Here is a 19,305-nt window from a genome sequence, read left to right on the forward strand (position 1 = left end):
GTTTGTCAATTTTGAACTTTGTTCAGTGGAACAAAGTTCAAACATGACCTTTTTTAGACATGGTACCTTAGGCAGATGTTGCATTTAATTACTGCGTTTCAATGTATCAGTCTGAAACCTGCATTTAAAAAGTAACTTTAAGTTAAATTTAGTCCCATTTAGTATCTTAAAGTCATTCGAACCCTTCGCTAATCTCCAAGACCCAAATCTGTCAGATTTTTCCACCAGTGTGACAAATTCTAACACAATGATGCCTCATTGTGTGTTATGTATCTAAAGCTTCTTAAAGATTATTTTATTGAAACCGTATTTGCAACAGTAACATGTAGGGGAACTCCTAGTGTTTATGTTGATGTGTTACAAAGTAACATCAGACTGGGATTTCAGTATTTGTAAAAAGATCAACTTCTGTAAATTAATATCTCTGTTCTGAGCTTTTGAGAAGAAGAATCAGAGAGAAATGTGTTGAAGAAAATCTGCCAGTGAGCAGGTTAAGTTCACAGGCTAACTCTGAGTTTAAGTAAACCCTCTTTTGTAAAACAGAAAACCCAGAGTTTCCCTCGTTTTTGAGTTAACAAACTCAGTTTTCACTAAGCCTGCTTCCTGGACCTAGGTCCTTGACTGCCGCTGGTTTTTCAATACTTTCCTCTTGTCATCATTCCCTTCCTCTCCTTCACTTTTTTTTCTTGCCCTGGCCAACTGCCTGTATCAGAAATGACCGATTCAGTAATTATCATGTTCAAAACCATGTGGGAACTTATCGTCTTCAGTCTGAAGGCTTAATTTATGCTCTGCCCCAAAAAGCTTGATGGAATTCAGGAAAAGGGCTCATGTTTAAGCTGCTCCTGTTTAACTAAATCTTCACCTGGTTTTACTAAATGCCTTTCAGTTGATTTTAACTGACCTGGACCTTTTTAAAGTTTTAGTGTTTTCTTTTTTTTTTTTAAGGTTCAAACTCGTTTAAATCACCTTTCTTCTTCATTCTAATGCTTAGTTTGACATTCAGCAGGTTGTCTTGACCATACCGACATGCACCGAGTTGTAGCCATGTGATTGGTTGATAAAATATAATAAAGCAGTTGAAAAGTTGTTTCTAACAAAGTGGCCGCCTTCTGTGCACTGTTGTATGTAATGTGTGAAAGTATCGTGTTTTTAAAGCACACCTGAGGCTCGTATCCTGTTTTAATAAGGTTTTTATTGCGTATATACGGGTTAAGGTTCATTGTGTGTTCTATGTAATGTAGCACTTCACAACACAGCAGGATTGGAAGAACAACCATCATTTCACCAAACCAATGATTTGCTTAGAAGCAGTGACATACTGAACATCAATTAATTCTTATTTTTTTTAATATAAATTGTCCTTGTCAGATTTGATTATTCACTATTAAAAATGCAGCACTGTGAATTTTTTAATCTAAATGGCTTCAGCTTCTACGTATGCCATACCCAATTTCATTTTATGTGCACGCTTTACTCCACAGACATCACTTCACAAGACAAGAACTTGTACATTTTCCCAGTATTATTAATGTGTTTGCCGTACAAATTAAACATTACTAATCTGTCTACAAACCAGCACGGCTGCAGATTACAAACCTCCCCTGAATGCTACTCCATGTCAGACACATGCAACCTTAACATTAAACTAAAAAACAGACGAAAAGAAAGTCTCCTCTGATACACCTACTCTATGCAGAAATGCATCATTCAGTATACCAAACATACAAATATAGTCAAGTTAATGGCCAGTACTCAAACAATAAAAACACACAGACACATCATTATACAGTACAGTACGCTGCTTAGTCTCCATTAGCTTTTGTAATATAGTACAGATAAAACACACACATACATACAGTACATTCATAAATAAAACATAAAACACAGCAAGGTAACTTATCACAATGCACAGACTTTTAAATTAAAAGAAAATGGTATAATTAAGTGAGGCATTTGTTTATATGTAAATGTGTCATGAATGTGATGATTATTAATATAGCAGCATAACAGTAGAGTTCCACACAGCTTTCGTAAAATCAAAGTATTAGGTTGATATGTGACAAATAAATTACAGTCTGTAAGTAAATTTAGCTTTATCTTCTGCTTGTGTGCTCACAGCACGCTAACCTGTGACATATGACGCAAAGAAACCTCAAAGGTAGAGAATATTAAAGTAAAACTTGACAACGATTAAAATAGTAACACACTCTGGGCGGCAAAAAACAGTTGAGTTGAAGAAGAAGAAAAGTAATAAAAAGAGTCCGATCACAGTCGCCTGTGATGAGCTTGTGCTCGTCTCTAGTCGCGGTCTAAGTTTGGTCTTCATCAGTGTTCACAGGTAGGGATATTGGTTGAGTTTTCGCTGGTAAGCGGCACCGGAGCGTTGGAAAGGCTGTGCTGCCAGCTGTTGCTGCTGCTGCTGCTGCTGCTGTTGATGGTTGTTGCCGTACTGTCCTGGAGCAGACCCCCCGAGGGCTAAGCTGCTGTTCTTCTGAAGCAGAGCCAAAGAGGAGTAAGCCCCGCTTGCCCTGCCATGGCGGGATGTACCGCCCTGCATCTGGTCTACAGCCTGAGACACTGAGGCCAAGGCGGCAGACGCCGGGTAGGCATACAGATTTGGCGTCGAGCCAAAGAGGGTGCTTTCGTGGAGCCGGTAGGACGAGTGGGAGGAGACGGGAGGGGGATATGTGGGCTGCCTCCTCAGGGAGCTACTGCTTGCTGTTTGCTCGTGAGAAGATGGCATCACAGACTGCTGCAGCTGAAATGAAAGACAAGAATGGCTTGTGAAGTGCAGAGTCAGTCTACAATACCTTTGGCCAGAGAATGCTAAGTAACGCCGTGCACAGAACATCATGCTGTTGAAAGCCGTTACCTGACTCAGATTCAGAGGCTGAGATCTGCTGGACGCAGCCCGCTGATTGCGCTCGGTTGTGGAATCTCCTGACCGACCAGACGCTTGTGTGGATGCCTTTTTGGACTTTACTGAGCCGCTTGTAGCTTGATCTAAAAAAAAAAAAAAAAAAATACAGCCAAGTGTTAGCACTCAGAAGATCAGAAAAATCAATAAAACATAATTTTTTTCTTATTAAACTGCTGTTGAATAATCCAGTTTTGCATCTGCAGTAGCTCAATCATTTATGTGCTGCCTTTTAATAGGATGGTTCATGTACACATAGGCATGTCAACTCTAAATGTTTTTCAATCCCAAAACCAAAGAAGAATGTTGCACACAGTTTTCAAATTAAATGAGCCCCTCTGTTTGAACCGGTTTTGGACCTGAAGCTGCTGGAGCCTTGTGGGTTGTGCTTTCTCCAGGCTGGCTTTTAACTGAGGGCATGATGACTGCTAGAGACTTTGTAGGCTGAGAGGAGGTTTTGGGGCTCAGGGGGCTGCTGGTAGAGGAGTCTGAGTCATGGGAGTCGTGCACAGTCACACAGCTGATCACATTGGTTCTCTGACTTGTTCCAGAGCTGCGGGAGAAAAGAAGAAGAGTAAAAGGTTTTAAAAATAACATTTTTATTAGACACTACTAAAAGTTGGGGAAAAGAAAGCAGTGCAACATAAGGTGACCAGATTGAAAACGAGGCTCACCAGGCAGCAGGAAACTTTGTATCATCCTCATCTTCAGAGTCGCTGTGAATGGTGATGATGCTGACGGCAGGGCTTGGTGTGTCAGAGATAACAATGGGCTGAGACTGGTCACCGGCAAAGGAAGTGCTGTTGACCACATTGGTGGCTGATTGTACTGAGGACACCGGCCTGGAGGAGAGAATAAGCAGCACACTGACTGTCTTAAATCAAATATAAACATATGCGAACAATAAGGTGAGAAATGAAAAGATCGACAGGATACCTGGGTCTGCTCTCAGCGTGTCGAGCCTTTGATCTCTTGCCCTGTTGGGATCTCGAGTGAGCGGCCCCTGAGCTGTGGTTTTGAGTCCCAGTATGACGGCCAGCACCAGAGTCGTGCTGGTTAACGCTATCGTATTGGCTGCCATGGCGACCCCTACAAAGCAGAGATATCGCTTTAGTACAAGTAAGCAGTTACACTTGTGAGAGATGCTGTTCCATTTTAACTCAAAAATGAGCACCATCAGAATAAACTACCTCCAGCCTGAAGTCTGCTGACTGTCGGAGATGTGGGCTCCCATGGGTGGCTCTGGCACCACAGCCTGCCCCGGGTTGTGAATGGACATGCCAGGCATCTGTTGCCATGTGGAGGGGATTAGAATCTGCTGTGTTCCCGCTGGCCAGCCCTGCTGTGTGAGCACATGTACACAAGCATGCTGAAAAACTGTAAGAAACAGGTGTTAAGTGCAAAACAGAAATCTGAGAGAAGACTCAGTGAGCACATGCCTCTATCACTATGCCAGCTGAATAAAAGGCAGCATGGGTTCAGCTTACATATTGTTTTCAGATTTATTGCTGTGTGTAGAGAGAGATGTATTTTTAACTGCTAAAAAGGAAAGAGAAGTGATTTAACAGCTTAAAAAGAAAACATTTCACATGGATTATGATGCCAAGCATTTATGCCACATGAATCTGGGCCAAGCAAACGCTTTCTTTGTAACAACAATAATCACCAAAGCTTAGACACAGACGTGCACTGCTGTCTTCCACCAGGTGGCACCAAAGGTTTGCTGTATAAGTATGCTAGTAGGCTAATAGGTTAGTAATAAAGAGTCACAATTGTGTTTCCCACAATTATGTAGGAAAGAAGAAAAAACGGAAAAGAACTTGTCCCCTTGGACTGAAAATGTATGTCATCAAAGATTTCTTAAGCAAGACAGGAGGACCTGACTGGACACAGGCTTAAGCCAAAGGACCACTTGAGCCCCTTTTCCTCCTCGGATCGACTTGCCACGGTGAACCATGCTTTTCAGGGTTTTCCATTTAGTCATAGTACCTGGTACCAGGTTCTAAAATAGTACCTGTTCAGCCGCGGTTCCAAGCAATCTGAGCATATACTAAAAGGTGACGTCGTCAGACTGCATGCCACCAATTGGTTGGTCAGTGACGTCACTCAATCATGAGAGCATCTCATTTACGAAAATCTAAACTGCCATTTTTGAAACCTGGCAATGCTACAAAAACAACACCGTGGTCCCACAGACCGAGCAGCTGGAATATCATTGCTTCAAAGTCCACCTTTGTTGTAGGGTTTTGTGTTGCATACTAATTACGCCAAGGATGCTCGGATACATTGCTATAACAACAACCACGCACATTAGCTGGTACTTGATTGTAATGGAAAACCAGTCGATCCGAGTCGAGTCTTGGCATGCCAATCCAAGTGGGTAATGGAAAAGGGGCTTTAAAGATTGATAACATTAAATGATCTGTAATGCAGCATTTTCTGTAAGAAAACTGTAGGCATTTCATTTAAACGTTTTAAGTACAGCTGTCAAATTTAGCAATATTTCCTTCTTAAATCATAAAAAAGTAGTTGTAAATGTAAATGTAACATGAGTAACACATACTAGTAATTTAAGCATTTATAGGATCCTACCTGTGCCAGCATGCTGGGCTGGATGTGAAGAGACTGGGAGGACTGGTTCTGAGGGACTAAGGGTACTGAGTTTTCCATTCTCACTGGGTAAGCAGATGGCTTGTTAGAGGTTTGAAGACCTGCACGAATGTCAGATATGAAGAACTGGTCACAAAATATAGGTGGAAAAAGAGAGAAAACATAACTTTTTGTTTAAACTGTCCCATCATTTTTACCCTGGATGGTTGGTGGGCAAACAATAAGTGTCTGCTGGAAGGGCTCGGTCTGGGTGCAGAGCTGGGTGGGTCTGGTTTGCAGAGGAACTCCCTGCTGGGTCAGACCAGGGATGTTGATGGTGGCCTGCTGGTAGAGGCCAGGCTGATAGTTCAGCAGTGGGACATTACTACTGAGAGACAGGGACTGGCCTCCTGTAGAGGTCATCTGGAAGACACGACAAAGGAAATTTTTAAATTAATGCCTAAAAAGATGAATTGAGATTTTTACATTTTTGTATGAGAGTTGCATTTACAAGCATACAATGTCAAAGTCTTCAAGTGCCTAAAGCCAGGCTATGAATCAGAAATGGAAAAGTTTCTTTGGTGCATTCCTACATCTAGTACTTGTAAATAAGTTGTTTTTAAATGTCTCGCCGTTTGAAATGAAAGCGTCTGTACATAGAAGTGTACAAGCTAATAAATTAGCATTGTTCTACAAAATAACCAATTACATCTTCAACAGAAATTATGAATATAATCTTAAGATCAAACTGTTCCCGAGGCAGTTTAGAGAGGATTTTCTCACTTGATTGTGCTGATTAAGTTGGCTACTGAATGTGACAGTGAGGTTTGTTGCTGCACTCGGGGTGTTGTTGCTTGCAAACATATTTTTTCCGTTCTCAAAGGCGCTGCATCGGCGTTTACATATATCCATATTTTGGAAGCAGGACTTCACGCTGTGGAATAAAAACAAATACATATAAATATATACATTTAAATCAGACAGAAGCTAAACAACAGTCATCACAATCTGTAGCTTCATTTCTTTATCCACGCAGGTCTTACTGTGAGCTGTGCGGGAAGTGCAGCAGGTGGGTCATGGTAACAAATGGGTGGTTCAGCGTCTTCATAGGTGTGATCCTTTTGTCAGCGTCGAGTGTCAGCATCTTCTTCAGCAGGTCTATAAACTCCCGTCTGTCAGCCTTCTCTGCCAGGATGTCTGTGCCCTCCAGGTTTGTCATGTTCACCTGCAGGAAGTCACGGCCCATGTGACATGTTCACAGCACAAAAAAGTACCTCCTTTCAACTTTTACTAATTACTTTTCCCTGGCCTACATGGAAAACATGAGCCTGGTTCTTTACACCATGCTCCTTTAATATGCATAGCAGAACCTCTAGTAAGAAATACCAGATTATTCCCAAGGTTGTTATTTAAGTAAAAGGGAAAAGGGGAAAATATAATGCTTGTCACATTGTTGCTCATCCTGTGCATCATTTTGTTTCCCTGATTAAATGATTCAGTGTAGCTCCTGCCTTTCCAAAGCTTTTTGATGACCGAAGACAAATTAATTGATCATATTAGAGGTATCAACACAACAACAGCTATAACAGCAGGTTATGACGTGAAATGGTGTTAATGTTTGTTGGATTGTGTACTGCTATGAACTGTGTGACAGCACTGTTTCCTTTATTCATAGAGAAAGGTCCAGTGTATCCTCTGCTAAACAAGGTAATCCAAAGAAGCATTAAAGCAAGCAAAACTCAATCAGGAGAAGAAAAAGTACACGTCACAGGGGCAACTTGAACTCCTGACCACTCGCTCTGAGATCTATTTCTTATCCTATTACACATTAACACACTTAGATCACAGTTACCAAATTAGCTAAAGTCAAATGTCGGTCTATTTAACAAAAATACAACAAAAAACAGACATATGCATTTCATTTCTTTGTTGCAATGATGCAGTTGCTGCAGTTTTTTGCTTTGTTGATATGGTCTGACTGGGGCTTTACCTGGAAACACTGTTGTTGTCTAAAATCTAGGGTATAGTTTTTGCCATCATGCCATTTTGGCTGCTGTTTGGGCCATGTTTGTGAGGGTCCTACTTTGCCCCAAAGAGGGAGCAACACTTAAAATATCTGCTTACAGCAGCTGTCTCTTAGACAGGATAACTCCTCACCTGCATCATGTCATCCAGACAGTTGAAGATGTATTTTCTTGCCTCCTTCGACTTGATGCCCATCTCTGCCTCGTGCTCTGCAGGTGTCTGCAGAAAAAGGAACCACAGCAACACTTCAGTACATGAAGTGTTTTCTCTCGTTTGGGGACTCATATCTGTGTCACCTACTTTGAGCCTCCACAGCGGGTAGCTCGAGTCAGGGCCTCGGTTGAAAAAGCGGCTGGTCTTGGTTCCTGCACTAAGGAGGTACTCTGCTGGAAGACCCTGGGTCTGAGAAATGTAGCGAATCTGAGAGAAAACAATGAAAAATAAGTATAAAATAGTGGTTAAATGATGGTTAAAATTAAAGGCACTGCCTCTTTGGTTGACAGCTGTCCCAAGACAGGCAGCTGTGTCTGATTTTTATGTAAATGTCAGTGTGTATAAGGGTGCTGCAGATGACCTGGTCATACTCTGAGGCACCGGGATAAAGGGGCCATCCTAAGAACAGCTCAGCAATGACACATCCCAAAGACCACATATCGATGGCTTCACAGAAAGGAAGGCCCAGGATAATCTCTGGAGCTCTGTAGGCCCATCAAAGCCAATAAATGTGAAGATCACAGCAAGTAATTCACAAGATATTTCATAGCTCTAGGCAAAAATGCTCACCTGTAATATCGAGACTGCAGGTAAGTTGAGCATACAGCTTTGGAAACATGGCTCGCCGAGCCGAAATCAATGACCTTCACCCTGTATGGCTGCCTCAGAGGGTCTACCAGCATGATGTTTTCAGGCTTCAGGTCAGCATGGATCAGCCCCAGGCTCTTCAGCTTCATTAGCGCGGTGGCGACCTGCTGCAGGATTGGCCGGATGCACTTGAGCATCAGAGGGCTGAACTTGCTGTGCTTCAGAAAGTCGTAAAGGTTCTGCTCCAGCATCTCAAACACAAGGCACGTGTGATTCTTGTGCTGGAAACACTCGTACGAGCGGACAAAGTTGAACTCATCGGCATTTTCCGTGCTCAGCCTGCTGAGGATACTCACCTGCAAGTAGGAGGAAGATGATATTATGTGGTAATAAACAGAAAAATGAATGCGAAAGTAACATCTTCCTTAACAGGCCAAAACATGAAGGTTCACAGAATTTATCTTCGGTACCACCAGTACTCAAAATCACATATCAGCCCTATGGCAGAAACAACACAGAGGATCAGAGAAGTCAGTAGGATTCATCCTCCAATTAAAACATATAAAACAAAACCTGTACAAAATTCTGCAGCAATCAAATAGATTGGCCACTGACTGAAATATCTAAAGTTCAGGTTATTGTATCTGTATTCCCGTAGCTGGATGTTGGCTGATCTCAACCATAACTGCCAACCATGCAGCCAGACCACTAACACTGCTTACAATATAAAGCAAATAAAAGAAACCTGCTTTTGGCTGCTCCCATTTGCACAAGGGATCACCACAGCAGGTAGCCATGCTCATTTGATTTGGCAGATTTTCATGCCGGATGCTCTTCATATTGTGTTATATTGTGAGCACAAGCGTCTCTATGGAGGTCCACGTGCCTGACAACTGCACAGGAAATATGACAGCTGTCCATGTCTACAATCTAGTATAATCCCTGCCATGTATCAGTGCTTCAATTCGCTGTAGTCTAGTCCTGAGGTAACTATTGATGTCTTATTAAAAACAAGGTGGAGGCTGACATGGTCAAACAAGCTGAAAACAGGCCAAAAGCACAAGTAGGATTGCATTTATGATGTCATATACATGCACCGCCATTCCCAATTTTCATATTATATGAAATTATATGCTAATAAAGGCTCCTTTCATCAATTTTAACAATATGTACTCACCTCAATTTGCCCTTGCCGAGCATAAGAGGGATGGTTCTTCAAGATTTTAATGGCCACTATCTCATTTGTGCCCCGCTTCCAGCATTTAGCCACCTGACCGAAGGTGCCGCGTCCCAGGAACTCGAGCACCTCGTAACTGTTGGACATGGAGCACAGGATCTCGTGCTGCACCAGCTGATAGTCCCCCTCGCTGTGGGAGTTGCTGCTCTTGGTGGTGGAGGTGGAGTGTGCTATGGACTGAGCAGTGGTGGTTCCCCCGCCACCGCCACCATTGCGGTTTGAGACCACGGGGGCGGAGAGCTCCTCCAGTATCTGCACGCTGTCGCTGCTGTCCACCTCCTCACTCTTCCTCTTCAGGCTGTACTGCTTGTGATAGAGGTCGGACGGCTGGGAGGAGGACTCTGCATCCTTGATTCGCCGGCTGGAGGAGGAAGATGAAGAGGAGGATGAAGGAGGCCCGCAAAGGCTGCCCGTGCTGTCTGCCGCCCGCACCACCGTCTGCTCCCTTGAGCCGGCCGTTGGCGGGTGGACCTGGTTGGAAGTGTACACTTGGTTAAAGTTGGAGCCAGAGGTTGAGGGTGCAGCTCCCTGGGTAGGGCTCTGCTGGTAGTAACCATTGTCTCCCAGCTGGCTTGATGCATCCCAGGAGGGGTTTTCCACTTTAAGTCTCTTTGAGCGAGAGTAGGCACTGGAGGACACAGAGGGGGAGGAGAACACCTGGAGCTGCGACGCCATGTCTGTGGAGGAGCAGGAAGTGGGTTAGTTTTGTTTTAGAGCCTCTATTTATATTTGTGTGTGTGTTCTTGTATGTTACTCATTTATTTATGTTTAATTATGTGTAAACAGACAGAAGCAGTTAACTGTTTTATCCTCAAGTTTGGAGCTGCAATAATCAATCAATTAAAGAATTATCTGATTAGTGCCAAACATCAAAGGTGATCAGTGGTACTATTTACGCTTGACTTTTGACCTACTTTACATCCCATTTCCTTTATATTTTCCTCTTCTGGAGTACTTGGCAGCAAAAATCATCCTGCAGGAGTAGACTTCACCTAAGCAGGAAAATGATTCTCATATAGTCTACCTAAAATCAGGTCTTTTAAACCCCGTGACTCTTTTTTTTCCCCCCAATTTGTTTTCTATTAATTTCAACAAGTCATTGGGATGTTATTTATGATTAAAGTGGACGTATTAAACTAATTTCCGGCTCTGTATTTTTATTCTTGGATTGTAGCAGGGTAGCTATCCCTAATTCCTTAAGTCTGAAACAAGCCGATTTGATTCCCGTAAAGCAAATTTCTTCTGATTAGTGACCCCTCCCATAAAAGCAGGTGGGTGGAGCTTCCGGGCACACAACTAGAACTGTACTCTACAGATGAGCACACGTCACACAGAGCCAAGAGCAGGAAAAAAACTGTCATGGTGAGCGTTTACAGCAGAGTGGAGATTTTGACTCACAGGAATTACTGGTACTTTTTTGAAATTCAAATAATCTGTAGGCCGATTAGGCATGAGTTTCATCAGTTAAAGTTAATTGTGAGTGACATGTTGTTGGTAACTGTTAGATATTGGGGGTGGACATTTAAATCTCCAGAACTGAAACCCGTATTTGATTGGTTTAATGAAATAAAAGGACAAAAATGATCACATTTTCACAAGAGACCTGGACTGAGCTATATACTGTTTATTATTCAGATTTGTGATATTGCATTTATTAGCACAGAAAAGTGTGATTCCAGTGTTTTGACCCAATAGAAACTATCAAGCTGGGGCTACATCTAAAACCACTTGACTTAGACATCATTAACATGTGTTTCCGCTAACTGGCAGTAACTAACCCCAGCAGCATTTTCCCAAACCTGACTGACAGTACCTGTATTTGCTGACTCTGCACACCGTTGCCTGTGTGATATTAAGGCCTCGTCATCTTCTCACCGAGCAGCTCCGTGTGGTGCAGCAGCGGGTCGGCGGAGCTGCTCGCTGCCTGCTCGGAGCTGGAAGGATGAGAGCTAACCGAGCTAACAGCCAGCTAGCTTTTTCACGAATATCTGAGTCATACCTGACTCCGATCCGCTGTCTCACATCGCGCGACAAACCCGCATTACGCTTGTCGTTTCTCTCGAAATGTCAGATAACATCCCGATGAGCACCGTCTCCGGGACACAGCTCCATCATCACAGTCTGCTCGCTCCACTTCCTGTCCTGCCGACGTAACCGGCGGCGAGATGTGACGGACGTCAACGGCCACGTGCGTCTCCTGCAGTCAAAGATCGTGTATCTCCCAAGTGTATCTCTCTTCCTTATTTTTCTATCTTTATTAGACCGATCTGGTTCTCTTTTAATTAACCCTGTGACTATATATGTATAACTACATTCGTGACATTTTCCCTGTAGTTTCTCTCTGAGTAGCACTGGTTGAACTGTCTGTCCTGGGACAACATGTCTATGTGGTGGAGGAGTCCAAGTACTTGACTGAAGACTAGTACAGAGTCTGTATACAAGAAGGGGATGAGCAGGCTCTGTTTACTAAGGAAGCCGAGATGCTTAATGTGTGCTGCAAAATGATTGAGAGTTTCTATCAGTCAGCTGTGGGGAGCAGAGTGTAGTTTTCTGTAGTTAGTCTGGCTCTGTGATTGGCAGCAAATTGTGCATTTTTGAAGCTGTGATAGAAAGGTGGACACTGAACAAACTGTTGTCCATAGTCTGTAGTCCTGACCACCCTCTGTGCCACTTGTACCTTCTTCAGTACTGGTGGAGCCTCAAGGACCTTCTATAAGGTGGTAGCACTAGGTTGTTAATGTTGTTATTAACAGTTATTTATATTGTATTATTATTATTATTATTATGACATGGAAACTAGTGAAAAATCATCAGATTAAGTGACTAATATACAGTATAAGTTTATAATTCTGTATGGAGGACCTGAGAAGCAACGTTCATGGCTGAAAAATTAGTCCTCCCGTGGTCGGCTGAGGCTGGCTCCAAAAGGAGTTAAATCCCCAAGTTCACAACATTAAGAAAACCGTCAGTATACACTGGATCATGAAAAAGATTATTATTATTGTTATCATTATTATATTGATGTGATTTACATTTAAATGTAAGGGTGTGGCTGCTTTCATTGACAGCTTCAGCCAACAGCTGCCAGAGAGGCCTCACCTCAGCTGAAGTCACTTAACTTGACCCCTTGACTGTCCACATTTCTCTTTTGGTGAGTGAAATTGTAGAAGTTTATATCTGTCAGATGCACTCAATACAGTTTGAAAATGCAGACGGCTAACTTTGCACTGCACTTTTTTTGTCTAAATATGGTCACTTCTGGTTCTAAAAGGAACAAACCCCACCTCCAAATGCAATGTCCAAAATCTGATAGGTGATGCCACAGTGGCTACGCCCATCTTTTTTTAAACAGTTGATGGACAGTTACCATGGAAATAAAGCATTAAATTATGATTTTATTATTTTATCTTCTTAGACAGCATTTTTAAAACATTCCATTCGTTATTTATATATTTAAAAATGTACTTTTTTAACCCATGGAAATTTAATATTGTTTTTGTACACCTTTTAAAATTAAACAATTTAGAGATAGATTATCTTTCACCCATCTATCCATTAATTTCATTACTTACAAATATATTAAACAGAAAAATAATGTGTAATCAATTCATTTATAGAAACTGAATTACTGAATTTTATAGAAACTGAATTACTGAATTTTATAGATAGATATACATCTTTATATAGAGAGAAAGATGGAGTTGGGGGTGTGTGTGTGTGTGTGTGTGTGTGTGTGTGTGTGTGTGTGTGTGTGTGTGTGTGAGAGAGAGAGAGAGAGAAAGGGCTTCACTGTATTTTTATTATTCCCTAATTAAAAAGATCAATTTGTCACACATTTCAACACAAGGAGGCGCTGTTGTCTCAGCGACAAGGAAAAACGGAGTGAGTCGAACAGACGATGTTTATTTCCATCCATCTCTCATCTTGCCTTTTCAGATATATTAGCATTTTTATTTTTGTCTCTACAGCTTGTTTACAGCATCAGAAGCACTGCGTTTTATAGTGGTACACCACAGTAGACAAAAATACATCACCAAGACTACACCAGCATAGTCGATGCAAAAACAAAGGATAAAGAGAACATGTTTCAGATCAAAACTGCTTATCAAGATGATAATAACTAATGATATTAAATTTCTTATCCTTGAAATATAATAGGAGTACATGCATGCAGTACATATACAATCAAACATACTGGAAAGTATTGATGTAATGAATCAGCAAAGAAATGATGGTTCATACAAAACAAGTGCTCAACTAACAATGTATTTATACACATATATATCTGAGAGGAAAAGACCAGCAGATCCTCATAGAACAAAACCCTATCAAAATAAAAGTTGTAACTGAACTAAAATGCATTAATTTCTTCACTTTAATGAACTTTAAATGTGACGTTTATTTATTTATGCATTTTTTGTAGCTTTCTCTGTACACAGAGAAAGCTACAAAAAATGCATAAACTGACTGTATAGTATACTGTGATGGCTGAATTTATTCAGCAGCATCAGGCTCCTCTTCTCATTGAAATCCAGCTGTGGTGAATGTTTGGAAGGCTGCATTTTTCAAGTATTTTCTCCCTCTCTCGACTCTTGAAGGACTACCTGAAGGAGTGTCGGAAGTGCAAACTCCTTCTTTTCAGCTTTTCTGGGTTGTGGGAAGCCATGTGCGAAAATTCTCGGAAGATGTCAAGGTACGTGGCGTCTCCTGATGAACAAAAAGAGAAAACACAACAGGAAATGACGATGAAAACCACAGCCCGAGACCCAAAGCTCTTTGAAGAGTCAAAACATCTTTCTAAATGAAAGTTAGGAAGGAAACAACAGAGGAGCCTTCTGAATGAAGGGCCGAGGCACCATGAAGCTTCCCCTCTTTCAACTTTCCAAATACTGAGCCTCTACTTTTCCTGTTGTCATGGTGACCGCTGAGCCCACCACCGCTACTACCACAACAAAAGCAACTCAAGTCTTTTGTGTCCGTGAGAGCTGCCAGGCTCAGAAAATTAAAAAGGGGATGAAAATTCCTGGTTTTCCCAGCTTGTTTCTGAGTCAGAGAGTTCAAGGCTCCTGGTATTTATGGAGGTTTCCTTTCCTCTATAGACATTCCTTATTGAGCTGGTTTTCCTATCTGTGTTTGGCCTTTGCTCTCAGAATATTTTACAAATGTTTGTTCCCACAGTCTTAAGAGAATTGAGGCAGTAGAAAGGATTTTGTTGCCTCTTTTTTTTTTCCTCGAATAATGAACAGAAGGATTTTTTAGTAGTACCACTTTATTAGGTACAGCTGTTAAGTTTCTTGTTCATGCAACTATCTATTCAGCCAATCACCTGGCAGCAACTCGGTGCATTTAGGCATCTAAAACCGGTCAAGATGACTTGCTGAACTTCAAACTGAGGAAGAAAGATAATTTAAGACAGCGGTCCCCAACCTTTTTTGCGCTACCGACCGGTTTATGTCCAAAAATATTTCACGGACCGGCCTTTAAGGTGTCGCAAATTAGTACAACAAAATAAAACCAGTACCGGTACCAAAACAAAGAAGTTTTATTCATAACACACGGGAAAAGACCCAGGGAAACAGAGTTAATGATAAAAACAATAAAAACCCTGAAAACCATAAATTTCACACCCAAGCCCCAACTGTCGCGGCCCGGTACCAAACGACTCACGAACCAGTACCAGGACGGGATTTGGGGACCGCTGATTTAAGAGAGTTTGAATGTGGCATGGGTTGGTCTTAGTATTTCTTTGCTGACCTGTTGGGACTTTCCCAAACAGTTAGGCTATTTCTAGAGTTTACAGAGAATGGTCATAAAAAGAGAAAATATCGAGTTATCCATACTATTTGATTATTTTGCCTGCTGAATTAATACGTTTGCTCACTTACAAAGAAATGAACAGTCTCTCATTTTTATGGTCGTCTCATATTACTGAAGAGAAATTGAATATCAACCAAAAATCCCCCCCCAAAAAAAACCCACATTACATAGAAATTATAAATTTATTTGTTGGAATGGAAGAAACTGATTCTGTGGACTTAATGTCGCGACTTAATGAGTTGAGATCAGGAGTATCTGTTATTGATCGACTGTCTAATCAAATACTTAAATTATTCAATGATACACAATTCAGTTTATAACTTTTATATAATGTGTTGTTATTTTTATCTATCATACTGTTTAATGCACTAAACAGCCCCCCCCCCCCTCCAAACACACACACACACACACACACACACACACACACACACACACACACACACACACGCCACTTCAAATATTAAATATATTAGTTATTTGCTATTTGCTTCATAGTTATGCTTTGTGGTAAAGTTAGTAAAGCAAGTGAAAGAAGAAATAAAGCACAGAAGAAAGAGAGAAGTTAGTGATTAGTCAGACCTTTTGTTTATTTTTTAGTATCATATTAGAAGACACAAAGAGGAAAACATAGGTAGAAGTTAGTGTTAACACACACAAGTACTGTAAATTCTGAGATGCATGTTTTTGTTTTTTTGTTTTTTTACAATATTACAATATTCAAAGAAATTGTACAGAAAACAGTCAAGAGACAGGAAAAAAGAAGTACAGGAAAGTTAGAAATGGCCTGTTAGAAGTTAAAGTGTTAATAGTTTTTGCGTTTATATACACAACAGTCACTGTAGACACACTGAGCTGTACAACACCTAATCCTTCAATGGCTTAATGCTTTGTCGACGACATCATTCATCTTGTAAAAACTGAGACCTTTTGGAGAGTGTTTTGGTGGTGTTGACACCACGTACTGCACAAAAAAGGAAAGGCTGAGAGACGGCATGTTTTCAAAGTGCGGAAATGAGCGAGCTACCCCTCCTGTCAATATCATATCGTTTAAACAGTTTTACCTGGCAAATAAAAGAATGGGACTGTACAAAAATTATTAGGAAGGTTTGTGGAGTCAGAAAATAGTTGGCGGCAAAATAGTTTCTCCAACTAAATTTACTCAAAGGGGCTAAACCAGTAGCTGTAAGCATTGGGATATTACACTGTCTAAGCTTATCATAAGACTTTTTCTTTAGTGTCAATTACAAAATAACACCATTAGGCAGTAATGATGCTGAAATTCTTTCCAGTGGATAGTGTTTATATAAACTAATGTGGAAATCACAAACATCTCTACTATAATCATCTTTAGACAGTCCCAGATTGTTAAGATTCTCCATATAAAACTAAAATTGGTAAAAACATTTCTGCTCTCTAAAAGCTCTGCAAGCTTTCTTTGGTTTGAGCTAAACCCCAACAGTCTGAAGGGAGTCTGTCTGTATTTTTATGTAGGCTTTGGATAACACACTGTCGCTAACTGCAAGCTAGCAAGCGGATCAAACGAAAAGTGTTGAGCTGCCAGGTTCACTGTTCTTGTCACCCAGCCAACAGATGATTGCAGGAGAGGGTGTTCAGTCTGTTTGCATTAACTGATTTCTGCCATGGATGTCACCTCATGCACTGTTGTCGTGATTTGGTATTATATAATATGGATATTAACATTTTCCAACAATATTCAATGTTACATATTCACGTATACTGGGTACAGAACTTTAAAAATAAGCAACTGGGCTTCAGTGGACCTGGGCATCAGCCACCCATGCAATATAAACTAACAAACAATATAAGCCTAGGCGTGACACATCTGATTACCATAAACAAACATTTTAACATACAAATACTGTATATACAGTAACATGATAGTTTAGAGTGACTTATCAAAAACCTTCCAGTGTAGTTTCTCCTAAAGAATAACTCCACCAACGAGTGATTTTTATATCATATTGGGAACATTAATATCGTTCTGTGTGGTTGTGGTGTTAATCCCCCCCCCACCCAAAAAAAAAAAAAATCTATATCCAGCTTAAAAAAATACCATCTGCCTTGCTGTTAAGCATAATACAAAAAAATACTGATTATCTGTACTGAAATAGTCATTGCACTATGGCTCTGAGAGTCCTGTCATATATTAAAAAAAATTAAAAGTGCATCATTTTGCGTTTAATGAAAAATAAAAGCTTTACTTAATCAATCTTTTAATCACTACGCAGAAATAATTCTCACATCATTTTCTCTCCATTACAGTTATTGCAGCTTCACAGTTTCCCCTCATGAAGTTATTTAAATAAAGAGTTCCTCCACTATTTTATTCTTTTATTAAATAATGGAGGTTAATTTTTGAAAAATTGATTCAGTTAAAAACAAGTAGGAAAGAGAAACTGGCTGAACCCCCCTGCGGCTGTTTTTTTTTTTTTTTTTTTTTTTTTTTTTAATTATTACTGGTAAACAAACACATGCTGACTCCTGAAGGGTTTTTCCTCCTTTGGTTTCAATATTTATAAGATTTCTTTCATTTTAGTATATTTATAATTCAACCAATTTCCTATTACAGTGGCTCTTTACGCTATGCTAACTTTCAAAACATAGTTTTTCAGCATTTAAATAAAACTGCTGCCCCTAACAGCTATTTTGCTCCTGAACCATCTTCAGCTTGCTGGCTGACCTTAAAACTTTTATATCCATCAGCTTATTTGCATATGTGAGGCTGTGGATAGCATCCTGTGTACCATTTCACACTGTAGAGGTGCAAGTTTCTGGTTTGCTAATAAGATAAGAAGCTACCATATTAACGTCATAAGACCTGAACTCATCATGGCATGCATTTTTAATTTCTCTCTGCTATTTGGGCTGATTCGACCTGATGAATGTAAAAATAAAGAATTATCTTTTTACCTGATTTTGCTCTACAAGGGTCTGATATCCATATATGAGGACATTTGTTTTAAATTTTGATAGAACAGTGGCAATATAATGTCTTTGTAAGTGCATATCAGGCCCTTGTAGAGCAAAATTTAGTATAGTTAGTAGTTTTTAGTCTAGACAACCCAAAATGTGATGTCCACATATGTGGACATATGGGGACTGCAGGTCCAGGAGGTTAAAGTTATGGAAGTCTATGGAAGACATTGCTGTTGCTGTTGTACGTTCCTCACAACTTTATAGGCTCAAACTATAGTTTCAAGTAATACTGAGTAAAACTTGCATGCAGTTAATGTTGTACATGTTGGTCATTATTCAAACCATAAAACTCTATATATGACTTGTTGTCTTGACCTTGAATTGGGAATAATACCATAATGGTATTAGAAACCAAACGTTTATAACAATTAGATTGTGCATACAACAAGCTTGGGTTTGACAAGCAGATCAGATTTTCAGCTTTAAGTAGATGGCGACCATGTTTTCAATCTGCATGTGTGGAATTATGGGATTTATAGCAGTAAGTGCTGTTTGGAGTTCAAGTCCATAAGATAAAGCACAAGTCTAATGATCTCCATTTGGTAAAGTTTGGTTTCTGTGTACAACTTGTGGGATTTACACACTGACAACTGGAGACATCATATGTAAGTTGTTATTCTTACAGTAGTACATCCTAGTTCACTTTGAGGACACATGCATAGTTAGTGGTCTGTTAGTTTAAAGGTCAGCATTCACACTGTGATCACAAAATTTACATGACCGGCACCCTCACTGATAAGTCTTAAGATTTCACACGTTTTGCTGTGCTGTGCTTTGTTTTAAACAACTTCTAAATTCCTGGGAAATCTTTAAAAGAAAGTATAGTGTGTAAAGTTAGCATATACCAAAGAGCCACGTGACAGACAAATATACAGATATCCTCATCACTTTGATCAACATCATCATTTTTCCATGGCAC

General features: G+C 40.4%; 2 protein-coding genes across 5 annotated transcripts in view; both read right to left on the minus strand.

Annotated features, from left to right (window-relative positions):
• Window positions 1-1,175: 1,175 nt before the first annotated feature.
• On the minus strand, window positions 1,176-11,770 carry hipk1a (homeodomain interacting protein kinase 1a). Of its 2 annotated transcripts, none has more exons than XM_026154495.1 (16): window positions 11,386-11,770; window positions 9,513-10,249; window positions 8,318-8,691; window positions 8,109-8,232; window positions 7,835-7,954; window positions 7,667-7,753; window positions 6,553-6,734; window positions 6,293-6,443; window positions 5,728-5,932; window positions 5,513-5,631; window positions 4,111-4,259; window positions 3,857-4,009; window positions 3,595-3,762; window positions 3,280-3,473; window positions 2,876-3,006; window positions 1,176-2,761 (listed from the first exon to the last, which is right to left on the minus strand). In XM_026154495.1, exons 2-16 carry the CDS (start codon window positions 10,245-10,247, stop codon window positions 2,336-2,338), a joined length of 3,318 nt encoding a protein of 1,105 aa, XP_026010280.1. In that variant the 5' UTR covers window positions 10,248-10,249; window positions 11,386-11,770; the 3' UTR covers window positions 1,176-2,335. The 2 variants fall into 2 exon arrangements, with proteins under 2 accessions (XP_026010280.1, XP_026010279.1); XM_026154494.1 differs by having other exon boundaries at window positions 4,111-4,262; window positions 11,386-11,769.
• A 1,586-nt stretch (window positions 11,771-13,356) lies between these two features.
• The window catches only part of acap3a (ArfGAP with coiled-coil, ankyrin repeat and PH domains 3a), a 67,753-nt gene continuing 61,804 nt past the window's right edge, over window positions 13,357-19,305 (minus strand). For all 3 annotated transcript variants that reach the window (XM_026153312.1, XM_026153313.1, XM_026153311.1), the window contains exon 25: window positions 13,357-14,279. In XM_026153312.1, coding sequence (XP_026009097.1) covers window positions 14,173-14,279 — 107 coding nt within the window. In that variant the 3' untranslated portion in view covers window positions 13,357-14,172. The remainder of the gene's footprint in view (window positions 14,280-19,305) is intronic.

The sequence above is a fragment of the Astatotilapia calliptera genome, chromosome 20 (genome assembly GCF_900246225.1).
Source record: "Astatotilapia calliptera chromosome 20, fAstCal1.2, whole genome shotgun sequence".
Lineage (NCBI taxonomy): Eukaryota > Metazoa > Chordata > Actinopteri > Cichliformes > Cichlidae > Astatotilapia > Astatotilapia calliptera.